Source organism: Camelus bactrianus, chromosome 16 (genome assembly GCF_048773025.1).
Source record: "Camelus bactrianus isolate YW-2024 breed Bactrian camel chromosome 16, ASM4877302v1, whole genome shotgun sequence".
Lineage (NCBI taxonomy): Eukaryota > Metazoa > Chordata > Mammalia > Artiodactyla > Camelidae > Camelus > Camelus bactrianus.
The window spans coordinates 8117064-8140925 of record NC_133554.1 but is presented as its reverse complement, the minus strand read 5'-3'; the positions used below and the strand labels follow the sequence as shown (position 1 = coordinate 8140925).

Genomic DNA, 23862 nt, shown 5'->3' with positions numbered 1-23862 from the left:
ATTATCTAGAAATCAGTGTGAATTAAAAATTTTGAGTAATGTAGGATTATTAGAAAAAAGAGAAAGATAAACAGAGTTTGGGATGGTTTGGGGGATGCTGGCAGGGGTCCCAGAGAAGGAGTGGAATTTCTCCTCTGATGGACCCCACAACTCATTTGTCCCTTAACCGTTGTTTCTCCAAGATGGAGTAAAAAGCCCAAAATGCTGTGGGTCTGGCCTTGCAGTTCAGTCCTGAAAAAGAGAGGCCAGGGGTTGGATGTTGGATTCTTGGGAATCCCAGCACCTTCTCCAGAGTAGTTGGAATAATCCTCCCACTTGGTAGCATACGAAGCTCCCACGCCCATAAAAACTAACAGCCCCACCCCTCATGGCCACTCGCTCTTCTGATTGAGGTGGCCCGCACTCTGCCTTTGGAGTGTAACTACTTTAAACTGAGCACCCAACCCCCACACCTCCTGGCCTTTCTCTTGCCTTCTGAAATAGCCCACACTCTGTCTATGGAGTATGTATCTCTCTAAATAAATCTAGCCTTACTCAACTGTGGCTCACTCTTGAATTCTTTCCTGTGAGAAGCCAAGGACCCACACTTGGTGACGCACATCCCAGGGGCTCATCCAAGACCTGGGACACGGCCATCCTCTTGCCTCACATTTTTCCCTGTATCAGTTCCAACAGAGACCCATCAGCAGGAAAGAACCAAAAGGGAACCCTCTGTGAGCAAAGTTCTCTGGTTAAAGGACCAGGTTCAACACCAATGCCTAAAGGTTTAAGCAGCTGAGGCTGGACATGGGCCTGACCCAGGCCCCTGGCACCAATCATGCTTGGGGCCCTTGCCCAAGCCTGTGTGAACAGGAGTTGGGAAGCCCAAGTGTGCGTCACTGTCGTGGCCTGTGCAGTGGTCCCTGCAGCACCAGAAAATAACCCATAGAATGTGCAGGAACAATGTTCCCGCATTCGACCACTGAACAAGAACAGAAGCAAGTAACACCACTCAGAGAGGGAAGTGCTGGGCTTCGTGCAAACAGGGGCAGGTGGGACCTCAAATGACTCAATGGAAAACATGTGCTACAGCATCGGCCCTGAAATCAGATCCTATGTTTGGTTCAAAGCTACACAGTTTATAATGTCGTGTTTGTATGTTTAATTTGCCCTCAAGGAACAAATACAAATGTCTATAGCCCTGTGCCAAATATGGGTTCCAAAGATTCATGCAGAGGGGACAACTGAGTTATCCTCTAACCGACTGCAGTTTGAGCCACCCTGGCACAGAGGAAAGGAAGAGGATGAAATTATCCTTGTGATTAGGAGAACACTTTAGCAAGACTTTTTGGCTTGAAAGGCAAGGTCCATCCCCCTTCCCCACACCCCTTGATGAGAGAAGCTTTGACCAAGTTAAGTTGTTCTGCAGAGAGAGTTCATGGGAATGTGGGTTGCAGAACAGGGCCCCGGGAGTCTGGAAGAAGAGAGAGTCTGGCTCTGATGTGCACACCTGGGCCTTCCCACCATGAAGGGCCCGGCAAGGCCAAGGCCCTGGTCCTTCCCGGGGCATAGGTACACAACAAAATGGTAATTGTGAAGACAAATAAGCAGCTTCATTCTCCCTGCTGAAAATAATAAACTTCTTCCTCTTTCCCCCTTTTCTTAGCACATTAGCTTTATTTTTATTTATTTATTTATTTATTTGGAGCATTAACTTTAGAAAACTTGTAGCTACAAGTTCTTCCTGTGCCTCTTTGAAATGTGTGGAAATCTTCTCAGAAGCTAAACCAGCCTCTTGCTGGTTTTTGACCCAGGAATGTCGCTCCCAAGGCCCCCCGCCAAGAGCCATCTCTTTCAAATGTAAATTTCAGGGAGTAGCACCCCCATCTCCCAGTTTCGGTGGGAGGGTAGGACCTTAACTGCGGTGGGCTCCTTCCACCAAGTTGCAAAACTACCTCCTATCATAAAGATATAAGAACTTAGTCCTATGATTAAGCCTACTAGTAACCCAGAGGCTCACCAGTTACCAGGTAAAGTTAGGATAAACTGTGTGTGACAAACGGTGCGGTCAAGCCTCTTACTCTGAGGACTAGTTTACTGTTCATCTTGAGGACATACGTGTAACAGCTGTATCTGCTTGGCTGTGCTGCTTTATAAAAGGGTGCGATTACTTTATCTTTACAGTCTCTTAGCGGATGGCCTGTGACGCATATCACATTCTGGGAATGCTTATTCAATTATACAACTGTTTTCTTTCCTCTGCCACCTTTGTGGAGGGGTTTTAGGGGTTTTTCTGGGTTGGGCAATTTTGTTTTAAATTCTGTTCCTCAGCATAATGCATGTGCTGAAAAAAGAAAAAAAAAAAAAACTGGAAGGGTCTTGAGGAGCAAGATCCCTAAATGGGAGGCTGGGGTCTGTGGAGGGACATGGAGAAACAGTATGGGGTGGGGAACGGCGGAGGAATTTCCAGAAGGAATGATGCTGACATTCAATTGGAAATTGTTTCCAGTCTGTAAATAGAATAATGGCAGCAGGTGCATACAGAGACTAGTGTCAGGCATTGTTCTAAATATTTTCAACATTAACCCCTTTAGCCTATGTAGTCGCTTGGATTATAGCTCTTAGTCATTCGTTCCCCGCCTCGCCCCGCCTCTGCTGCGTGACCTCGAGGGATGCTAGAATGGGCAGAAAAGTTGTCACGAAACAGCAGAGAAGCAGGCTGAAGTCTAGACGGGTTCTGGAAATAGGTGTGAAGCAAACTGTCTTTTCTAGGCCAAAGTGACCCTTGAAGGGTATGTATGGAAAACCAGATTCAGCTACTATGTAAGATGGGGACATGAGATAGTCTAAGTATTACAGGATAAGGGGACCCCCCCCCGAACTGGAGGAAACTAGGGTCCAGCATGTGACAGACACCAGCCCTGAGCACAGAGGATGTAGGCAGCAGTGGGCCCAGAAGATAAGAAGAAAGCACACTGTAAGGATGAGACACTTCCGGAAGTTTGGAGGCTAGAAGGCAGGACTGGAATCCCTCTTATGCCCTCCCCCGCCCGAGTAACCACACATCAAGTCATTTTTGAGGGTCTGGCTCAAGAAAGCAGATTTACCTTGCCCTGACCTAGCCCTGGCCACCAGACACATCCACTGGGAGCCAAAAGCTTATAATGATTTGGCCAAGAAGACCTAGATAGGGACCTGCAAGAGGCTGCACCTGGTTCCTGTGTGGGTGGCAGAGCATGAGGCCTGAACATCTTCTGATGTTTACAAAGTCCCTAACCAGCACTGGCCCCTCCGTAGCTCCCTGGTTTCCTGCCCTGAGTGCCACAAAGGACCAGGAAATAGCTGGGGGGAGCAGGATAAAGACTAGAAAGAAGATGAAAGAGGTAGAACTTCTTGACTAATAAAAACTTTGCATCTAATGTCTTAGAAGAAAACTGAAAAAAGCTTCAGGTGGGGGAAGCAGGTACCAGGGTCAGTAAGGCCAGAATAAAAATGAACCTGATTTCTTCTGTATACAACAGGGAACTATATTTAATATCTTGTATTAAACTACAATGAAAAAGAATATGAAAACGAATATATATATGTATACGTATGACTGAAACATTTATGCTGTACTGCAGAAGTTGACACACTGTAAACTGACTATACTTCAATTTTAAAAAATTAAACTTTTAAAAAATAAAAAATTAACCTGGAACATATGGAAGGGGAAGAGGTTGTGTTCACCTGGAAGGGAACAAAGTCCAGGGGAACTGTCCATGGATGCTGTGTCCCTAAGTTACTCCATACTGTACCCTGATAGCTGCATCCTAACATTCTCTGCACCCACTATGAACGTTGGACAAAAGGAGGTTTTCACTTCCCTGCCTCAGCGGGGCCTCCCCCTGCATCTGGCGTGCCTGGGGTCTTAACCTGGCCATGTTGGAAAGCAGGTTGAGGTCTGGGGTGCAAGTCTTTGAACTGTTACTTTTCCAGGTTCTAGGAAGCCTGGGGGACCCCAGGTCATTTACTAAAAAACTGGGCTCAAATGAGGTCGAAAGCAGGAACTGAAAACCTACTGGCCATACCGGGTCTAGCAGCAGGACACTACGTGCTCCCTGGGGCCCAGCCAAGAAAAGCAGAGACTTTCCCCTCCATTGGAAGACCGACCCACCTCCTCTTCCGCCTAGCTCTCCGAAAGGCCTGGGGACCCCGGGAAGTCCTCAGCCTTGCTCCCTCCAACCCCGAGGCCCCCTCGGAGGTCCAGAGAAACCCAGGCAATTCCATCCTCTCGGCCTCACCGAGGCTGGGGCCCCTTTATCTCCCGCAGCTCCGCTCGGATCCGGAGGCGCGGCCCTTCCCCACAGCCGGCTCTGCCGCTCACAGGTTCGGGCTAGTCTGGGGCGGGGACTGAGAGCGCCAGCAAGTCGTGAGAAGGGCGGGGACGCGGACCCATCTTTAAAGGCCCGGGCCCCAAGGCGTCTCGACACCCGCCCACGGCCCCAAGAAGTGCGCACGTCCCGGTTCCCCTCGTCTAAGCCGCCAGGGCCGCCATGGGCCGCTACTGCATCCGCGTAGCCACCGGGGCCTCGCTCTTCGCCGGGTCGCACAACCGTGTGCGGCTGTGGCTGGTCGGGGCGCACGGGGAGACGAAGCTGGAGCTGGAGCTGCGGCCGGTGCGGGGCCAGGTCAGCAGGCGGGAGCGGGGGCCCCCACCCCGGCCCGAGCTGGGGCTCGCGGCGGGAGGGCAGCCCAGAGGCGAGAGGCCGGTGAGGCGCGGGATCCAGGAGCTAAATGATAGCTGGACCGCACTGGCTGGGACTTCCAGGTGTTGGGATGCCTGCGCCTGGGCAAGGAGGGGCGAGGAGAGGGAGGGGCGAGGAGAGGGAGGGTCGGGAGCCAAAGACGGGCTGAACGCCACCCCCTTCTCCCTTCCCAGTTACCCTGGTCCTCACAGCCTCCAACTGACTCTCTAAATGACCCCAGGCCAGTGTCAATATAGCATCAGTGTCAAATGGGAAGCTCCTGGGAGAGCGCAGACGGGAATGGCTCAGTTAAAGAACGGATGGAGGTGATGGTGCTCAGGCATCAATTCAAGACAATGCGGGCCACGCGCCGCCTTCCCTTGTCCTCCTGGTGCCATGGGGCGTCTGAAATCCACCGCGCAGGTGTCCAGAGGAGGGAACGAGGTCTTTGGAGGCATTGTCAACGGAGGCCACCAAGGTCCCCCCTCTTCTGTCCCCACCCCACCTCAGACCCCCAACCCTCACTCTCCGCAAAACGGCCTCTCCCAGGACCCTCCCACTAAAGTCTCCGGGTTCTGGCCCCCACAGGAGGAGGAGTTTGAGCACGACGTTCCCGACGACTTGGGGCCGCTGCAGTTCGTGAAGCTGCGCAAACACCACTCCCTGGTGGACGACGCGTGGTTCTGCGACCGCATCACGGTGCAGGGCCCTGGACCCGGCGAGGAGGCCGCCTTCCCGTGCTACAGCTGGGTGCAGGGCGAGGGCGTCCTGTGCCTGCCCGAGGGCACCGGTGGGGGCAGTGGTGGGCGGTGCGGAGCCTGGGGAACTGCTGACGAAGGTGGGGGGGAGGACTGAGGAAAGGTCAGGGGGGCTTGAAAAAAGTGGGTGTTCAGCAGGTTAAGTGCGAAGAAGACAGGAAATGGGGGAAAGTTATAAAACACCAAATTTACACATAGACTAAGAAAAGCTGCGAGTGGGGCTGGATAGGGACATAAGTGCTGTGTAGCTCCCACCTTCCAAGAAGGTGAAGACACAGAATGGGCGTTGAAGCAGTGATGGAAAACAGAGAAGTCCAAGTAAAAGTGAGAAGGAGATCTGGATGGGACTGGGAAGAAGTTAGGGCAGGACAGGTTAAGATTAGCATATGGAATAGGGGCTGGGGAGGACCCCTGCGAGGACACAGCTAAGGGAAACAATAAATAATATGATTTGGAGGGCTGGTTTGGTTGGGAAAACATGGAAGACAACCGTCAGGGACAGGGAGCACGCTGACAGGAGGCGGGGATGAATGACAGCAAATTCAGAATTTGTTGGGGAAACGAGAGATGATTATGGAGGCAACTGAGGCAAGGGCAGTGATGACGGAAACATGAAATCTATCACTTTGAGGCAGGTAAGTATAAGTACAGATAAGAGCAGAAACAAGTTGATAATATAGACTTTGCTGGTGAGTCTTGGAACAATGAAGTCAGAAACAGAAAGCAAACATAGCTCCTCAAAGCTTTTTGAGGATGGCCAAGGTGCGGCAGGTGAGGTTCAGGACACATGAAATTAACCAAAGCAATATACTGTAGAAAAGAGGTATAGGCATATGAGTGATTAAGATGTTATCACCTTAATTAAGGTGATTTTTCCAATCATAGATATTGATGAAATAAGATCAGGAAGGGAAAGACAGTTAAATGACAAGAAAGGGTGTCAAACATGAGACTGTTGTCTCAAGGCAAGAGATGAGGTCTGAAATTAGCACAACCAGGAGTGCAAAGTTGGCAAAGATAAGATAAATGTGTCTGGGGAACTGATGGAGTGAGGCAAGGCCAGGGATAAAAGCAACAGAGCATGACTGAACACACGGACTATGACTATGGAAAGGAAGATTAGGATAGGTGGCGGGGCACAGGACCACACAAACTGTGGCCAATCATCTTCATGTCTCCCCAGCCCGCCTGGCAGGAGACAATGCATTGGACGTGTTCCAGAAACATCGAGAGAAGGAACTGAAAGAAAGACATCAGATATACTGGTGACCACCCACCTACAGGGCCCCTTGGTTGTACCCCCATTCCCTGACCCCGCCCCCATCACTGACCTGGACACCCTCCCTGAAGCCTTGTCCCTGTCTCCTAGCTGGGCCACCTGGAAGGAAGGCTTACCACTGACAATAGCTGCGGGCTGTGAGGATGATCTACCTCCAAACATGAGATTCCAGGAGGAGAAGAGGCTGGACTTTGAATGGACACAAAAGGCGGGGTGAGAAGAGCCTGGAGCTCAGAGTGGAAAGAAGGCTGGGAGACCCCAAAATGGTGATAAGTGGGGAGGGGCTGATGGATCAGCAAATGGGTTCATGCCACCACACCTGTCCTAGGGCCCTGGAGATGTTCCTCAAACGTGTGTACACCCTCCTGAGCTCCTGGAACCGCCTGGAGGATTTTGATCACATCTTCTGGGGCCAGAAGAGTACCCTGGCTGGTCAGTGGTCCCCCCAGGTCTCTAGAACCCCCTGATGGCCCCTTTTGATGACCCGACCATCACACTTCACAGTCCCGCATAACTACTTCCCAGATGAGAACATATTATGCTTGGTCATTTCTCAGAGGCCCCAAGATGAAAAGGCAGGGGCTGGATACGGGCTGGTCATATGCTGGATCGCTGGGGTAGGGCCTGGAGGAGGGGGATATCCCAACTGTGTACTGTCCTCCTTCTCCACTCCACCCCGACCCCACAGAGAAGGTTCGCCAGCACTGGCAGGAGGATGAATTTTTTGGCTACCAGTTCCTCAATGGCGCCAACCCCATGCTGTTGAGACGCTCCACCGCTCTGCCCCCTCGGCTAGTGCTGCCCTCGGGGATGGAGGAGCTACGGGCCCAGCTGGAGAGAGAACTCCAGGTACCCTTCCCACCTTTGCCTTGTTCTCTCCTTGGCAGTGTGGCCAGCAGTTGTGAAGGGGAGGGACCAAGGCTGAGTCAGGGTCGGGAGGTTGTGGGAATCCACTGCCTCTTGGTCCAGAGTCCAGTGCTGGAAAAACCTAGAGATAATAAGGCATGTAAGGGAAAACTATAAGGAGCACCCAGCGTGGAGGGGAACCAGGATGGATTCCCAGGGCACAGATGGGGCCAGAGATGTTAGCAGGGACGATGACTTTCCCTGGCTGATATCGGTGCTCCAGACACCAGTGTTCACAGGCAGGAAGAAAGATAAAGAATGCACCATCAGGTAGAGAGAACTGGGGAGGTTACCTGGGTTTGGAAGAGATGAGCAGGGCGGGATGTGAGTTTTGTCTGTGTGCGTGTGTGCTGGACTCCATGGTGGTGGTAGGCAGGGGAACCTCTGTGGATCACTTGGCAGAGGAGGTGAGGTTTGGATAGGGAGTCAAAGAGTGCTGGCTGAACTGATGACAGTCAAATCCAGCAAGCAGATCATTGAGGGATGGGGGTAAGGGGCCTGGCCATCTTGACAAGGGGTCGGCTTGCAAACCGGACTGAGCAGTCCTGGTTCTAAAACCAGATCTCCTACTACACAGCCCTCACTAGGTGGTTTCTTCACTTATCTAAAACGAGAGGAACTGGGCCAGCTGCTCTGCTCCTGACAGGACTCTGCTACTGACACAAGATGATAGCAAGAAGCAAGACAAATGTCTTTAAATGTCTTCCCCCTTTGCCCTGGCCCTCTAGTGGTGGACTTTGAACTCTAACGATGGATACATTCCTCCTTTCCCCAGAACGGTTCCCTGTTTGAGGCGGATTTCATCCTCCTGGATGGAATTCCAGCCAATGTGATCCAAGGAGAGAAGCAGTACCTGGCTGCCCCCCTCGTCATGCTGAAGGTGGACCCCCATGGGAAACTGCTTCCCATGGTCATCCAGGTGAGGCGCCCTGAGCATCCCCCTCCCAACCCTGCTCTCTGACCACCGCAACCTCTGTTCCCAAGGACACAGCCCCTTGGTTCTGGGCTCCTGAATTCCATCCTTACGCAGTGAGACCTGTCCTCATGTCACTCTGTTTGCGGCCTAGTTTCTCCTTGACTCATCCAACTGGAAGGACTTGTTCAAGAGTCATAAAGGCCTTCTGGAGTTCTCCTCATATACCCAGTGGTTCTCAGACATTACTGTGCCTCAGAATCATCTAGAGGGCTTGTTAAAACACAGGTTGCTGGGTGTCCTCCCCACCTCCCCCACCCCACACACTTTCTGATTCAGTAGGTCAGCAGTGGGGACTGAGAATTTGCATTTCTAACAAATTCCCAAGCGATGCTGATGCTGCTGGCTTGGGGACACACTGAGCATCATGATTTAATCTCCCAGTCACCTCTGACACTAACTACCCATCTACCTTTTCTTCTTCTGTTCTCAACAGTTAGGTAAAAAGTACGGTCAATGATCTCACACAGCCCACTTCCCCTTCCATCCTCCCACCATAATTCAACCCTCATCATGTTTCTCCCAAACCACTGGCAGGATCTCCTCACTGGACGCCCTGCTTCTGACTCTCCCTGATTCAACCTGACCACCGTGGCGCTCGCACGGTGCCACAGCTAGGGAGAGACAGGGTGGAAAGTCCTCATTCCTCCTACAAGATTATAACTTCTTTGATGGCAATCAACATACTCATCTGTTTCCCCAAGAATGCTGACCATAACGTCACACATAAAGCAGGAGTTCCATGACGGCTTCATTTCTCCTTCCCAGCTCCAGCCTCCCAGCCCCAGCTCCCCGACCCCACCACTCTTCCTGCCCTCAGATCCTCCACTTGCCTGGCTCCTGGCAAAGTCCTGGGTCCGAAATTCAGATTTCCAGCTGCATCAGCTCCAATATCATCTGCTGAACACTCATCTGCTGGCCGAGGTCATCGCTGTGGCCACCATGAGGTGCCTCCCGGGACTGCACCCTGTCTTCAAGGTACAACCTCCACCCTCCACATCCCACTTGAGTCAGACCCCAGAGAAAGGAAACCGCCCAGTGGCAAATGATACTGCAGCATCAAAAAAAATTTACATCACCTTGTGAGAGAAAGAGGGGAGAAGAGAAGGAAGACAGAGTCAATATGTTGAGACTCAGATTTTAATTAGGTCGAGTCACTTAATGTTTCTTCAGAACATATTATTAATATGGCCCTCTGAAATCCTCAGAGATCTGACGATCTAGCAATGGGCCTAGCCAGAAGATTACTAGGAAAACAAAAGCTTTGTTCCTGCCTTAGGAGATTTATTAGCCAGAAAGACAAGTGGTGTCCATTAGAACCGCCCAGAGAGCATCTGGAACTAGACTGAAATCACAAGAGACCACCTATAAACACTAGGGCGTTGATGGAGCAAATTCCACCCCAGCTGAGTCTGCTAAGTAGCAACAGATCAAAAGGCAAGGACGGGAGCCCAGCGGGCCGTTTAAACCTGCCCCAGAGATGGAGAAAGACATGCATTGGCGAGGTGGCAACAGGAATGAAAAGGACAAAAATCAAAGGGCTGGTGCAGGGGGGTAACAGCAGCTGCGGCATGCCTGCGTGCCAGAACGGAGACAGAAAGGTCAGAGGTCTAAGCTGCTCCTAGGAGCCCAGGGGTGGGTGTGCTGGAGTGACCTGGAAAGCCTGTGGGCTTGGGAAAGACTGAGTTCAGCATCTGTTGCCAGGCAGAAGGCAGTCACATAAAGCCTGTGCTTGCTTCAAACTGTCCTTAAAATCTTGATGACACTTTAGATACAGGGAACAAAGCAAAGGAGGGACAAAAGTGATACAAGTTGAGGAACCAGAACAATGATCAGAAACAGTAAAGCCAAGAGAAGCAGCCAGTTGGGAAGCCAAGATGAGGTGCTCCATTTTAGGTACGTGGAGTCGGAAATGTTGGCAAGAGATGCCAGTGAGCACCTGGTCAGAAGAACGACAAAACTGTGTTTCAGTGGGGCTTCTGCCCAACCCTCCAAGCCTGGCCAGTAGTAGCTGTGGCCTCCTGGAGTCCTGGGTGACACAGAAAAGATGGAGACCAATGGAACTGACAGAATCTGGGATTTCACTGATCTCTAGGGGGCCACGCACCACCATCTTCCGCTCATCTTGACCAGGCTCAGCCTCTATTCACACTTAAATTCCCCCTTCAGTCCCCTCCAAGCCCCATCTCCACTGCCATGGCAACAGCACGGCAAACAGCTGAGCTGTTACCGGTACACGGGGAGAGCCCAGCCGGCACATGTCCTGGAGGTGATGTGTGCAGGCTCGGGACTCAGACTGCCCAGCTCTGAATCCTGAATCCTGACCTCTGTACATACCAGATGTGAGCTCAGTGTCCTCCCCTCTAAGTGGGGACAACAGGAGCTCCACTGTGGCTAAAGTATAAAATGACACAACAGTGTGACAGAAGCTAAAAGCTGTGAAAACATTCGTTCTTGCAGCGATTGTTACTGTTATTCAGAGTTGTCTGTCCTCAGGTGTCTTCTCTCCTCATGCGGACTTTGGGCTTTCTATGACACTCAGCGCCTCTCATGAACTTTCTGAAAAGCTTCAGTTCACTGTGACCAGCTCTGACCTCCTGGCACCAGAGGTATCGCTGGCTCATCCCGTGTCCAGCAACAACTCATATAGATACCAACACTGCATGAAACCTGCACTCCAGAGGGAAACAATAACAAGGACCCTTCCTCCAGGACTTCTGTGTGTACCAAACATTCCTCACACATCACTCACATAAACACCACAGCCTCCCGAGACAAAAGACCCTACCATCACCTGCTGCTGACAGATGAGGTGCTAGACAGGAGATGAGTCAGAGCCAGGACCCTGAACGAGCATTAGAGTGAGGGCTGAACTGTAGATTGAAACCCAGGCCAGTCTGCTCCAGAGCCTGACTCAGAGGGGAGTAAAGAGAATGAAAGTGATCGCAGAAGCAGGAGACCAGCCTGTCAAGGGAGGAGAGGAGAGAAGGCCACCGTGCTCTGCAAGGAAGGACCCAAGCATGACCCACCATTAACCACCCCCATAATCTCCTCCGTCCCAGTTTCTGATGCCCCATATCCGCTACACTATGGAAATCAACACCCGGGCACGGACCCAACTCATCTCAGATGGAGGTGTATTTGATAAGGTAAGGAGATGACAGGGCAGGGGGTTGCCAACCATCCAACTGTCTGCGATCTCCTGCCACTTTCAAGATCCCCAACCCACCAGTGTGAAAGTCCTGACCCTTTATATCCAGAGCTTTAAATGTGAAAATCCCACACTTGAACCCCTTAAATACTGTGCTTTGGCTTCTTCCTCAAGGTCTCACATCTCTCTTGTCCCAGGCAGTGAGCACCGGTGGTGGGGGCCACGTGCACTTGCTCCGCCGGGCCATGGCTCAGCTGACCTACTGCTCCCTCTGTCCTCCCGACGATCTGGCTGAACGCGGGCTGCTGGGAACCCCAGGTGCTCACTACGCCCACGATGCCTTACGGCTCTGGGACATTACTGCCCGGTGGGTGAGAGTGGGAGCCAAGAAATGGAGGGGTTGGGGGAGAGGGTGAGTGGGGCTCTGGCCTGACATCAGCACGGGGCAAAAGGAATCTAAATACAAGAGGGTCCAGACAGGAGGAGCAGAGACTCCATCCTGGGGAGAGATGAGGACGAGTGAGGAGTCAGTGGGTAAGGTCCGAGAAGGAGGAGATGGGGGACAGAAAGCCTCGGTCAGGAAACTGTGGACTGGGAGGCTGAGGGATCTGGACAAAACAGGGTTTTGTTTTGTTTTTTGCCAGGAAGAATGGCTATCACCCACGCACAGGGAATTCCTAAAATGGATGACCCACATTTCCTTCCTTTCTCACCTAGTTTGTAGAAAGAGCTGGGAATGACCCAGAAGGCAGGTCTTGAACAATCTACGCTCAGACACTGAGAGTCAGCTGGGCAGAGGCCACAGCAAAGTGGAGAGGTCGGAGCCTTCTCTCCACCAGCTCACCTCCTGCTCCCCTGGGCAGGTATGTGGAGCGGATCGTCCAGCTCTTCTACCACGGGGACGATGTCGTGAGAGGGGACCCTGAGCTGCAGGCCTGGTGTCGGGAGATCACTGAGGTGGGGCTGTGCCGGGCCCAGGACCGAGGTGAGACCACTCCCCAGAGATGGGCTCCTCGGACCCTCTGCCCAGGCCCCTTCTCAGCCTTGTCCGTCTGGGTTCAGGACGCCAACCCTTCACCGCACCCCCGTCTCCCTCCACATGTGAAGCACCTGAATCCCATTCCCACCTCCAGAGACTCATGACAGTTACAGACACCCAAGGACCACCCTTCTCAGAGACCCTGGTCATCAACCCTCATTTCCACCCCTACCCCCAGCCTGTCACAGTGTGGAGCCCAACAGGGCCAGAACCCCGGCCAGGCAGGGATCTGCCTGGGTCCTGCCAGAGCTCACATTCTCGCCTCACGGTTGTCAGTTTCCTAGCCAAGGATATAAATGGGGAGCTTATTCCCATCAACGCCCATGATGGCCTTCCCTGGCTCCTCCCACTTCTGCTCCTGTGCATCACACAGACGGTCCAGGCACCCTGCACACTCACCACAGAACAAGGTCATTTCTAGGTGCAAACTCAGTGCTCTGTGTGCTTTGGCTCAACCCTGAACTCAGTGTCCTACCCCTTGAGACTCTCATTTCTTTGGCCAATCCAGCCACCATCTGCCCCCTGCTTCTAAACTCTGAGGAAGAAACAGCCTTTCTTGAGCTCTTCTGAGGTCTGTCCTCCTCTCTCTAACTCACGTGGGCCAGCCTGTCCCTGCTGTACATCGTCCTTTGGTCCCTGCCCCTCACACTTCACACCAACATCTCTGCCTCTGTGGGACAACTACAGACATTTACTGGGGAGCCACTGTGGCCAGCCTCTGGGGGTGTGGTGAGTGCTAACCAACACTTGCCCTCTGGAGGGGTGTCTCCCTGCAGAGTCAGTGGCTGCAAACTGCCCCCTACCCTCCCAGGACCAGACTTTCTCCAGTACATCTCAGTGCTGTCCCTTAGCTCCACATGCTCTCGGAAGACCCTGCCTCCTCTCCCCAGCCATCTTTTCCCCAACCAGTATCTACATTTGGAAGATGAAAATAAACATCTGCCTGTTAACTTTAACCTCAACTAACTGCCTCTCATCCCCTCCTCCTCTACTCTCCTGCAGTTCTTATAGCTCACCTTTGCCTCATTTTCCCAGTAGACTTTTTAGAGAAAATAGGCTAAAATTTTAAAAGCCAAAAAAAAGGGGGGGGGGATATAGCTCAGTGGTAAAGCTCACGTTTGGTAAGGTTCAATCCCCACTACCTCCATCAAAAAATAATAAATTTTTTAAAATAAAAAAGCCTGAGATTAGCAGTCAGGCACCCCAGTTCAAGGTCAGCCACTGCCTTTCCCCAACTATGTGATCCTGACAAGAGTTTAATCTCTCTGGTCTTTGATTTTTTTTTTTAAATGAATAACAGGGGAGTGATTATATTTGTTCTACTTGACTGACAGGATTATTGGGTCTCTGAGCCCCGACCTCCACTGTCAACTGAGTAGCCTGACGTGTTCTTCGTGGAAAGCCTCTCTTGGCTGTGACACTACAAATCCATGACTTCTCTTATCCCTCAAGTTATAACTCAAACATTCATAATTCCCTGTCTGGAAATAGGAGGCGGCATCCCAAATTTCTCAGCCACTTTTTGACGCAGAGGATTTTTGATCAGTGAGAACTTTTCAGTCCCCTGCTCTTCCATAATAACAATAATTATTAATTATTGAGCCCTTGTTCCATGCCAGGTGACTATCTCATGCACAGGGTAGGGGGCGTTCCACATTCCACAGCTGAAGAAGTTGAGGCTTAGGGAGGTTCAGCAATTGGCCTAAGGTGACCCAGCTATATGACTTGAGCCTGAATTGAAACTCAGTCTGATGCAAATATATTTGAATAAATGACCAAATAAGCAAACACCCACCAATTCCAAAATACAGGCATCCCAGACATTGGTCTTTTTTTCTCTCCTCTCAGGCTATAGACTCTAAATCCTGTTCCTTTCCCACCCAGGTTTCCCTGTGTCCTTCCAGTCCCAGAATCAACTCTGCCATTTCCTTACCATGTGTGTCTTCACATGCACTGCTCAGCATGGGGCCATCAACAAGGGCCAGGTATGGACAGCTAAAAGCCCAGGTCCCTGAAGACAGGTGTCTGGACCTTGGGATGCCCAAGGGAGAGATGGGGGTTCAGACCCTAAGTACCAGGATCCTAGGGTTGCAGTTTCTTCCCCCAGCTGGAATGGTATGCCTGGGTCCCTAATGCCCCATGCACAATGCGGATGCCCCCACCCACCACCAAGGAAGACGTGACAATGGCCACAGTGATGGGCTCACTACCTGATGTCCAAAAGGCCTGTCTTCAAATGGCCATCACATGGCATCTGGGTCGCCGCCAGCCAGACATGGTAAGAGAAGACTCTGGGGAAAGGGAAATGACAGTTGGAAGGGAAACATCAGAGCGAAGGGCTGGACTCTAGGTGCGTCTGCCTTCAAACTGGAAACCGACTGATCTTTTGTTCCTTCTTAGGTGCCTTTGGGGCATCACAAAGAAAAATATTTCTCAGAAGCCAAAGCCAAGGCTGCACTAAACCAATTCCAAACAGATTTGGCAAACCTGGAAAGGGAGATTACAGCCCGGAATGAGCAACTTGACCTGCCCTATGAATACCTGAAGCCCAGCCTCACGGAGAACAGCATCACTATCTGAGCTCTAAGGCGCCCCCACCAGGAAGACCACAGATCAGCTCTAGGGCTGAGTTTCATCTTGAGTTTCATGGTTTCCTAATCTCTGCTGCTGAGGCTCTCTTTCCTCCCCCAATTAAATCGCCTACATCTGTACCCCATGAGCCCAAGGGGCAGCAAAACTTTTCTGTAAAGAGCCAGATAATCTTTTAGGCTCTGTAGGCCACCCAGTCTCTGTCGAGACTACTCAACCTTCCTGTTGTAGCACAGAAGCAGCCACCGGCCGTATGTAAATGGATGTGATTGTGTTCCAATAAAACTTTATTTATGGACAGCAAAATACGAACTTCCCATGTCACAAAATATCCTTCTTCTTTTGGTTTAGTCAACCATTAAAAAGCAAACAAACAAACAAAGAAACCTGTGCTTTCTTAGAGGGACATGCACAGGTTGCCGGCTGGACTTGGCCCTCAGGGGCAGTACCTGCACAAAAGTGCCCCGCAGTAGCCTGAGGCACTGACCTTTCTTGCAAACCATCCAGAGAATGCTGGAAGGGTTTCTGGGAGATTTCTGGGAAAAACTGACTCTCTCAACTAATTCTCCTTTCCTGGGAGCTTAACTTCATGCTTGGTGGCTAACTTAAAAATTCCTGACACTTCTTTGGCAACTTTTTCTCCACCCCGATTTCTCCTATTCACACACCTACCCCAAAAGTCCTTGAATGAGAGTAGTGCTCCTAAAGCAGAATAAAAACCTTCACCCCAAAATGGCTTCCTTCTCCAGACAGTCTCAAACAAGAGACATGAAATTCATGCCTCAAGATCACTCTACTTCTCTTTCGGGCCCTGGGGTCTCCACGTGTTTCCTAGGTTCCAAGTTCTCTTTCACAACACTTTTAAGAACTATGTCACAAAATAAATGGAAAAATACCACAAAGTTATGCTAACCACTGACAGCATTTCTTTGATTCTGGGGTTTTAGGATCAAAATGACCCCTCTCAATTATGTTGTGATCACTGTCCTCACTAGAATGGGTACAACAAACTCAGTGCAAAATTGTGTTCTTTAAACACCCCTATTTCCCTGAATAATTATTACAAATCTTTCACCAGGAAAGTATACAAACTTTTTCTTTGGAGAGTGTGATCTATTCGTATTTTTAAAATCTTGTACCCCGCCTTGTTCAAAGCTTCCTTAGTTTACAACAGGGAAGCAAAGTGACATTTTTGTGTATTCATCCCCTTCTCCAGCACATTTGGCAGGACCATTCACCTTAACAACTTGCTCATTGAGTCTGCTTTTCCTGGGCTTCTCCTAACGCCCATATTTTTCCCGATTTGGCATCCAAAACCCTTCAGTATTCCATGTTTGGTAATAAAATATTACATATTTCCAATGCCAAGAAGCCTCAGCAATTTAAAGCGTCCTAGCCACAGCAGCACGCCTGGGCGCGGGAAGGGGCTGCTACCTCCTTTTACAATGTCAGAATGTCTATTTTAAAAGGTAAGGATGAGTAGAGAAAAGATGGAGGCGTTCTCTCTTGGTGTAAATGTCTATGTCTCACTTACCATTTCCCCATCACAGGATACCACCCGAGACTAAGGTACCGGAGAGAAAAATCAGGTAGTTTCAATCCTCTGCTCCTAAGAGCGCATCGCCAAGGTTACCAGGAGCTCCGCAAGCGCTAAGCCCTTTTCCCGAGGCCGAGCTACTGCTTCTTCCTCGTCACGTGACTTGCCATACTCCGTCCCGTGATACAATGGAGCCTCCTATTCAAACCTGAAGAGGGAGGAACCAAGAAATCGGAGGCCCTTCCTCCTGCAATACTCGCACCCGAGCTACATATGGGTTAATAAGGATTCCGAAGGACCTGATAAGATTTCGGACACGCTGCGTTTTCCCGCCGAAGTCCCGAGAGGACCCGGCGCCACCCAGCGCTCTCTGCTTGGCGCGCCCCACAGCACGATGGTTGGGTCCAGAAGCCACGCCCCCTCGGCCGCCCCACCAGTTCTCCGTCCTCCGAGCGAGCCCCCTAGTCCAGCCCGCTTCCCCACAGCTGGTTGGGGCTTCCACTCACCGCCTTCCTACCCGGCCTACATCAAGGCGATCCCCGACTCCCTTCTTCATGGCGTCGCTTCTGTGCTGTGGGCCCAAGCTGGCCGCCTGCGGCATCGTCCTCAGCGCCTGGGGAGTGATCATGTTGGTGAGGGGACTGCCCAGCGAGAACAGGAGAGGAAAGGGCCTGAGGGCCCCGGTGTTGGAGGGCTGGAAGGCTGGGGGACTCCAGGCCTCGGAAAGCAGCAGGCAGGCTGGAGGGGATAGTTAATTAGCCTCTGGAGAAGGAGACAGAACTGAACTGAGAAATGGGGAATTGGAGAGTGGAGGGGGGAAAACTGAAGATTGGTATGGGAGCTGGGCTGGTAAATTTGGAAAACCCTCAAGGTAAGAGGAAGAAGAGCTGGGTTCTTGAGAGATCCTTGCACTGAATGGAGGGCAGTGGGGAAAGGGAGTGCTTGTTCCCGAAGTGGGCAGCTGGGCCTTGTTTCCCCAGGACTCTACCCGCCCCAAACCAGGAAGAAATAATATGAAGAAGTACCGATTCCTCCTAACCCCTCCCCTCTGTCCCGTGATAATCACGCCTCTGGAGAGAGGATAATCTGGGTTCCTGGTTGCTCACTATTCTTGCCCTTGCCCCAGCCAAGTCTCTGTGTCACACTCACGCCCTATTCTGGGTGACAGGAGTCCAAATCCAGCAACAACCATCCCTAATCCAGCTCATTCTGGCAATCCCAAACATAGATGTTGTGGCAACATTCGAAGTGGGAGGAGGTTAGGCAGTGACCAGTTCAGGTGCCTGAGTTCAACAACCTGCGCTTTCCCTTTTTTCAGATAATGCTCGGAATCTTTTTCAATGTCCACTCCGCTGTGCTTATTGAGGATGTTCCCTTCACGGAGAAAGATTTTGAGTAAGTAGAGAGGCCAGGTGAGGTGGTCAGAATGACGGGCGGGGAATTGCAGGAGGCTGGGGAATTGCAGGAGGCTGGACGCTTGGGGCCCGGAGGATAGGGAGCTGGGTGCGAAGAGCTGCTCTCTTAGCACACAGTTACGAGCGGTCTTGGGAGTCAGATCTCAGGCCATCCTAAACCCACCACTTTAGATGTGGCTTCTTTAGGTATTACATTTGACTTCTCTGTGCCTCCGTCCACCTCTGCAAAGTGGATGCTGTAAAAGAACTCAGAGTTATGGAGAAGATTGAATAAGACAATACACGCAAAAGCGTTTAGAATGGTACCCAGCACATAATCAGTGTTCGGTAACTATCGGCCGCTATTAATGTTTCTGACATTTCTCTGCCTAATCCTCACCTCTAGGAATGGCCCCCAGAACATATACAACCTTTACGAGCAAGTCAGTTACAACTGTTTCATCGCCGCGGGCCTTTACCTCCTCCTCGGAGGCTTCTTTTTCTGCCAGGTTCGGCTCAATCAGCGCAAGGAATACATGGTGCGCTAGAGCACCGTCACGTTTCCCCTCTCCTGCCCCCACCTCTATTTAAAGACTCTCCCCACCTGGTCGTCGTCCCCCCCCCCCCCCGCCATCCATTCTGGCGCCTTCTGAGGATTGGATTTCCCTGGCGGAAGACTGAATCCCTTGTTCGCCAACCTCTGGCACCCGTCCTCAATGGAGGGAGGTTGTGGCCGTTCCCTGTCCCTCTGGCCCCCTCGCCTTGTCCTTTTCCACAATAAAGAGAAACTGCTCTCTTAAGCCTTGTGTGTGTGCTTGGGTTGGGGGCGGGGGCGGCACCTGGGCTGGAGCTCGGCCTCCAAACAGGGAGTCCCGACCCCTCGACGGAAGCGAAGTAAAGCCGGGCCGGAAGTGAGGCGGTGTCTTCCACTCTCCTCTCCGCACCCGGAGGCGGCCTAAGTAACTGCGGCTGGTGAGGCGGCGGGAGGTCGAGCTGGAGCCAATCAGCTGCGGAAAGAGGCGGGACTTCCTGCGCGGGGGCCGGAGCCGTTCGGTCGCCGGGCTCTCCGTGGTCCCGGCTTGGCTTCGTGGTAGCGGCGGCGGCTGCGGCTCCGTGAGGAGGAGCGCGGGGCCATGACGTCAGCGTCCACAAAGGTTCGACCTCCCTCGCGGACAGCGCTCCCTGGTGGCCACGGGAGGGCGGGCCCCCCAGTTGGCTCCCGGATTTTCCGTCCCGGACGGGGGTGGGCGGGAGTCCAGCCTGGGGTGGGGCTAGGGGCTCCGGGCGGGACGGCGCGGGGATGTGCGCCTGCCCCCCGTAATGCTGCCCCGCCCCCAGGTCGGAGAGATCTTCTCCGCCGCGGGCGCCGCCTTCACGAAGCTCGGCGAGCTGACCATGCAGCTGCATCCCGTGGCCGACTCTTCCCCCGCGGGGTACGTGAGCCCGGGCCGGGACGTGGACGCTGAGAGCGGACGCTGGGACTCGATCACAGACACCGACACTCTCTAGGGCAGGGACAGATGTTAGTTTCCCTTTGTGCCTGGCCCAGCACAGAATAGGTGTTAATAAATGATTGTTGAATGAATGAATGAATGACAGATAAACCACAGACTGAGGCTCATAAGCCGGACTCATTCATTGCGCAGCTCTACCCTGCTGCAAACTGGCACATTATAGACCACCATCACTACCCACCTAGCCCAAATCACGTGGAATTCCGTCAGACTGCTGCAGATTGTGTTTAGGGTTTCTGTAAGACCCCTACTTGTTGAATTAGTTTTAGTGGGTTGTTTACAGCAGCTGTTTCGCGTTGATGGGAGAGAGGTTTTCTTCTAAGGTGGCGGTTGTTGCAATATCATGTGGTTGGGGGTCCTCACAGTTCCCACAGGGCCTTAAGATTTTTTTTTTTTAAGGAGGGCCTCTTTATGGGCTCATGGAAGAGGCTCTAGACATTGCGGGGAGGAGGCTGGTTGCTGTGGAATGCATTGCCTGTGGGCTGGCTCCACACCCCTCCTCCTCCCACTTTCGCTATTCCCCTCTCCCCTTCTGACAGTGCCAAGTGGACGGAGACGGAGATAGAGATGCTGAGGGCTGCTGTGAAGCGATTTGGGGACGATCTTAATCACATCAGCTGTGTCATCAAGGAACGGACAGTGTGAGGGAGGGTTGGCTGGCAGAGAAAGGGCGGGTGGGCAGCTTTTTTCCTCCACACCCATTGTTCCATCTTCCTCCGAACTCCCTTCCAGCTCAGCATCTTTCCTACTTTGTTGCTAGTTCTATTAGCATCCCCTTGAGGACTGAAAGAATAAAAGAATTGTCACAATTGGTCAAAAGTTACTAACGTGCTATGGTAAATGGGAACTTACAAGAATTTGATTTTAGTTTGCCGGAGATACCCAATCCTTGAATTTGGTCATCAGAGTTCCCTGGTTATTTATACAGAGCTTTTGAGACTCTATTGTGGTGTTTCCTCAGATAGTGCAATTCTGAACTAGTTGATCAGGATCTCCTAATAGGTCTCAGTCTATCTGTGGGTCGCGCAGGCTTCCCTGGTAGCCTTCCATATCCATACCCCTCTCCCAGAAGAGAACTGGGAGATGGGCCTGTCCTGCTACTCAGTTAAGGGACTCCACTCCTCAGGCTCCATTTGCCCTAAGTGATTGCAAAGCTTCAGGAAAAAGAGCCCTATCAAAAAGTTGGGGCCCCCCACCTGGGTTCCTTTGAAGGGGTTCCCCAGGATTCCTTCCGAGTGGCCCAATGCCCTGCCCTCCCCTCCCCTCCCATCTGCCCTCAGTCTCTCTGATGACTCCCTTCCTCACATGCTCTCTCTTTCGTTTAGGGCTCAAATAAAGGCCACTGTGAAACGAAAGGTGTATGAAGACTCCGGCATCCCCCTTCCAGCTGATTCACCCAAGAAAGGGCCCAAGAAGGTGGCATCTGGTGTCTTGTCGCCTCCTCCATCTGCCCCTCCACCAAGCAGCTCCAGTGCCTCTGAGGCTGGGGGTCCCCCCATAAAGAAACAGAAGGCTGGTGAGGGCTGTGGAGTTGCTGCCTAGTGGTTCAAGATCCCACCCGAGGTTCAGTGGGAGAATTGGGCTTGAGTCAAAGGGCAGATCTCTTTTCATCTCCCAGTGAATGGCTGAGGGGAGGGAGGGAGGGAGAGCTTGAAGCTTTGGGAAGTGGGGGTGGGTAACCATCAGGGAACCTAGAACTTAGCTTATGCCCCCCTTCCAGATGTGACACTCAGTGCTCTGAACGACTCGGACGCCAACAGTGACCTGGTGGATATCGAAGGGCTAGGAGAAACTCCTCCAGCCAAGAAACTCAACTTCGACCAGGGTAGGAGTCTTGCTCCTCCCACAGCTGTTGAATGGGTGGGGAAGGACATGCTGACTGGGCTGGGATGGGAGGGGCTCAGCAGAAGTCTCCTCCCAGGTCCCTGGTGTTCCCACCTGTGCATGCAGGGGATCAGGTCTGTAAGGAGCTAGGTGCCCCAGGGAGGTGGGAGTCGTCTCGGAAGCATACTTGGGGCTTGCTCCATCTCGGCCCATTTTACTTCCTGTTCCAGACAGCCTGACCCTGGATTCTGGCCTTCTCTTGACCTCTGCTGATCCTCCTCTGCTCTCTTGCTGAGCCTTTCACCTCTGACCCCTCCCACTGTTCACCCTGGACCTGTGGATCGCCTGGGACTCTGAGCAGGGCCTGCATGAGTGAGGGGTGAAAACCTGCGGGAATCGCCCATCTTGCTGTTCCTGTATGAGCATCTGCCCCCAACCCCTTTGACTCCCCCCCCCACCCCGTCCGATGGACATTTTTATACAGAAGACAATAAAGATCTCCCTCTTAGCTTGGTGCCTTCAGCCTGACATTGATGGAGGACAGGGGACACTCCCCTCTGTCCTTAGCCCCCTGGGCTCAGCCCCTCCTCGGCAGCTCTCACCACCCCGCCTGGAGCAGCACAGCCAATATTGGCAGACTCTCTTCCCAGTGCCAATATTTCTGTGCTGCTAGAGCCAGGGGAGCTGGGTGTGGGCAACAAAGACTCCACTTTGCTCTTTGGAGGCAGAACTTACTCCCGGGTCTCTGGCAGTCAGGATTCCTGAGACTACCCTGGGGATTTCAGAGGGGCAGCTGCCAGCGCGTTCACACCTCCCACCCCCCTGCCCCCCTTCACCTCATGAGAAGGCCCCAGATGTTTTTTGTGTCGCTTCTCCAGGGTGGCCTCCTGGGCCAAGCCTCGGCGGTGCCTCCCCCACCCTCGCTCTAACACCACAGTGTGGTTTGGACGTGGCCACAGTGCCGTACAAACCACAGTGTGCTGCTGGGGCGGGAGCAGGACTGGGGTGGGTTGAGGGGAAGGGAGCACAGGACAGTGCTGTGAAGATCCCCCACCACCAAGAGCAGGGAGTTAGAGAAGGCTGAAAAGGCAAGCATGGCCCCAAGAAGGGTTGGGGAAAACAAGAAACCAGAGCTGGGAGCTGAGCAGGCAACTGGAGGGAGAGGGGCCTCGGGTGAGCTCGCAGTGTCATAGACTGGAGCCATCTTCCCTGTAGGAACTCTGCTCAGGGGATCCCTAGGGTGGGGTCAGAGGCAGAGGAAATAGGGAATGACTATGGGGGACCAACAGACTGCCTCTGGACTCAGCAAGGGCAGGGACCCAAGGCTTCCTGTGTCCTGTTCCTCCCCTCCCTGGGTCAGAACCCAGGAGAAAGCAAGGAAAGACAGAAGGCCAAGGACAGCAGGGTTGGGAGTTGGCAGTCCAGAGGTGGTGGGGCCGGAACATGGTTGGGAGAGGGGGGCCGGAAGTCGCCCTGGGCCCTGGGCCTGCCACAAGATGGAGGCCAAAGGCAGGAAATGGAGGCCAGAGAAAAAAGGGAGCAGCAAGGCCCAGGAAGAGGGCCATCTGGACCTGGGGGCCAGGTATTCAACCCCCAGCATTGTTCTAACTCCCCACGGCCCCCCAGGACCCAAGTCTCACCCCCCGTGACATCCCTCATCAGCCCATCCACCAGGCCCAGGAAGGCGGGCCCACCCCAGAAAGCCACGTTTAAGCTGAGACAAACATGCCTCTCCCCACCCCCACCCTAGGCCTTCCCTCAGCCTTTCTCTCCTGTCCAGGACTTGATTTTTAAAAAACACCCCCCACCAGAAAGCGAAATCCAAGGGTCAAAATCCCTTCCGCAAATCAAAATTATATCTCCTAAAATTCAAAAGTTATCCTCCCACCTCCCATCCCACCCTTTACCGCCCCCCCTCTCGACACACCCCCCAAAACTCTTAGCAATCAGACAAATCTAAGATGGTGGTGTAAGCAGTCTTTTTAGGCCCCAGGGGATGCCGGACCCCCTCGGTCGAGACCCTTATCTGTCCTGTATCAAATCCTGCCAAGGCCTCCTGCTCCTCACGCCACCCTCCATAACCCCCAAACTGAACAGCTGCCCCCAGCTCCCATCCTCGGCAAAGCCTTTGTGGGGGTGAAACAGAAATCAAACACTATACTAACGGCTGGGGACGTTGGGGGGCCCTCTGG

At 52.6% G+C, this 23862-nt stretch overlaps 3 protein-coding genes and 1 long non-coding RNA gene across 9 annotated transcripts; 3 read left to right on the top strand and 1 right to left on the bottom strand.

The window, feature by feature from the left end:
• Positions 1 to 3542: 3542 nt before the first annotated feature.
• On the bottom strand, positions 3543 to 17286 carry LOC105077466 (uncharacterized). The gene is made up of 5 exons (XR_012499393.1): positions 16936 to 17286; positions 15023 to 15103; positions 9456 to 9701; positions 7606 to 7731; positions 3543 to 6703 (listed from the first exon to the last, which is right to left on the bottom strand). It is a non-coding gene; the product is annotated as an uncharacterized LOC105077466 (long non-coding RNA).
• ALOX12 (arachidonate 12-lipoxygenase, 12S type) lies at positions 4515 to 15709 on the top strand. Of its 3 annotated transcripts, XM_074342334.1 has the most exons (14): positions 4515 to 4649; positions 5295 to 5496; positions 6648 to 6729; positions 6834 to 6956; positions 7072 to 7175; positions 7432 to 7592; positions 8425 to 8568; positions 9391 to 9600; positions 11685 to 11771; positions 11971 to 12140; positions 12637 to 12758; positions 14697 to 14797; positions 14920 to 15090; positions 15213 to 15709. In XM_074342334.1, the coding sequence occupies exons 1-14, from the start codon at positions 4515 to 4517 to the stop codon at positions 15390 to 15392; spliced, it is 1992 nt and encodes a 663-aa protein (XP_074198435.1). In that variant the 3' UTR covers positions 15393 to 15709. The 3 variants fall into 3 exon arrangements, with proteins under 3 accessions (XP_074198435.1, XP_074198436.1, XP_010964160.1); XM_074342335.1 differs by lacking the exon at positions 4515 to 4649 and having other exon boundaries at positions 5103 to 5496; positions 14697 to 14766; positions 14958 to 15090; XM_010965858.3 differs by lacking the exon at positions 4515 to 4649 and having other exon boundaries at positions 5103 to 5496.
• A 31-nt stretch (positions 17287 to 17317) lies between the features above and the next one.
• Positions 17318 to 18892, top strand: RNASEK (ribonuclease K). Of its 2 annotated transcripts, none has more exons than XM_074342339.1 (3): positions 17318 to 17566; positions 18257 to 18333; positions 18739 to 18892. In XM_074342339.1, exons 1-3 carry the CDS (start codon positions 17333 to 17335, stop codon positions 18878 to 18880), a joined length of 453 nt encoding a protein of 150 aa, XP_074198440.1. In that variant the 5' UTR covers positions 17318 to 17332; the 3' UTR covers positions 18881 to 18892. The 2 variants fall into 2 exon arrangements, with proteins under 2 accessions (XP_074198440.1, XP_010964162.1); XM_010965860.3 differs by having other exon boundaries at positions 17350 to 17570.
• Positions 18893 to 19154: 262 nt separating this feature from the next.
• BACC1 (BPTF associated chromatin complex component 1) lies at positions 19155 to 22178 on the top strand. Of its 3 annotated transcripts, none has more exons than XM_074342336.1 (6): positions 19174 to 19486; positions 19671 to 19765; positions 20386 to 20487; positions 21172 to 21362; positions 21567 to 21671; positions 21901 to 22178. In XM_074342336.1, the coding sequence occupies exons 1-6, from the start codon at positions 19466 to 19468 to the stop codon at positions 21963 to 21965; spliced, it is 579 nt and encodes a 192-aa protein (XP_074198437.1). In that variant the 5' UTR covers positions 19174 to 19465; the 3' UTR covers positions 21966 to 22178. The 3 variants fall into 3 exon arrangements, with proteins under 3 accessions (XP_074198439.1, XP_074198437.1, XP_074198438.1); XM_074342337.1 differs by having other exon boundaries at positions 19184 to 19486; positions 21905 to 22178; XM_074342338.1 differs by lacking the exon at positions 20386 to 20487 and having other exon boundaries at positions 19155 to 19486.
• Positions 22179 to 23862: the final 1684 nt, after the last annotated feature.

Excerpts from the sequence above, each read along its gene's own strand:
- ALOX12 (XM_010965858.3), top strand. The coding sequence starts at position 5,103 with ATGGGGCGTCTGAAATCCACCGCGCAGGTGTCCAGAGGAGGGAACGAG. Across the intron at positions 9,601-11,684 it reads GACTGCACCCTGTCTTCAAG|TTTCTGATGCCCCATATCCG; the intron begins GTACAACCTCCA and ends CCTCCGTCCCAG. Across the intron at positions 12,141-12,636 it reads CTCTGGGACATTACTGCCCG|GTATGTGGAGCGGATCGTCC; the intron begins GTGGGTGAGAGT and ends TCCCCTGGGCAG.
- RNASEK (XM_074342339.1), top strand. The coding sequence starts at position 17,333 with ATGGTTGGGTCCAGAAGCCACGCCCCCTCGGCCGCCCCACCAGTTCTC. Across the intron at positions 17,567-18,256 it reads AGCGCCTGGGGAGTGATCAT|ATAATGCTCGGAATCTTTTT; the intron begins GTTGGTGAGGGG and ends CCCTTTTTTCAG. Across the intron at positions 18,334-18,738 it reads TTCACGGAGAAAGATTTTGA|GAATGGCCCCCAGAACATAT; the intron begins GTAAGTAGAGAG and ends CCTCACCTCTAG.
- BACC1 (XM_074342336.1), top strand. The coding sequence starts at position 19,466 with ATGACGTCAGCGTCCACAAAG. Across the intron at positions 20,488-21,171 it reads GTCATCAAGGAACGGACAGT|GGCTCAAATAAAGGCCACTG; the intron begins GTGAGGGAGGGT and ends TCTTTCGTTTAG. Across the intron at positions 21,363-21,566 it reads CATAAAGAAACAGAAGGCTG|ATGTGACACTCAGTGCTCTG; the intron begins GTGAGGGCTGTG and ends CCCCCCTTCCAG.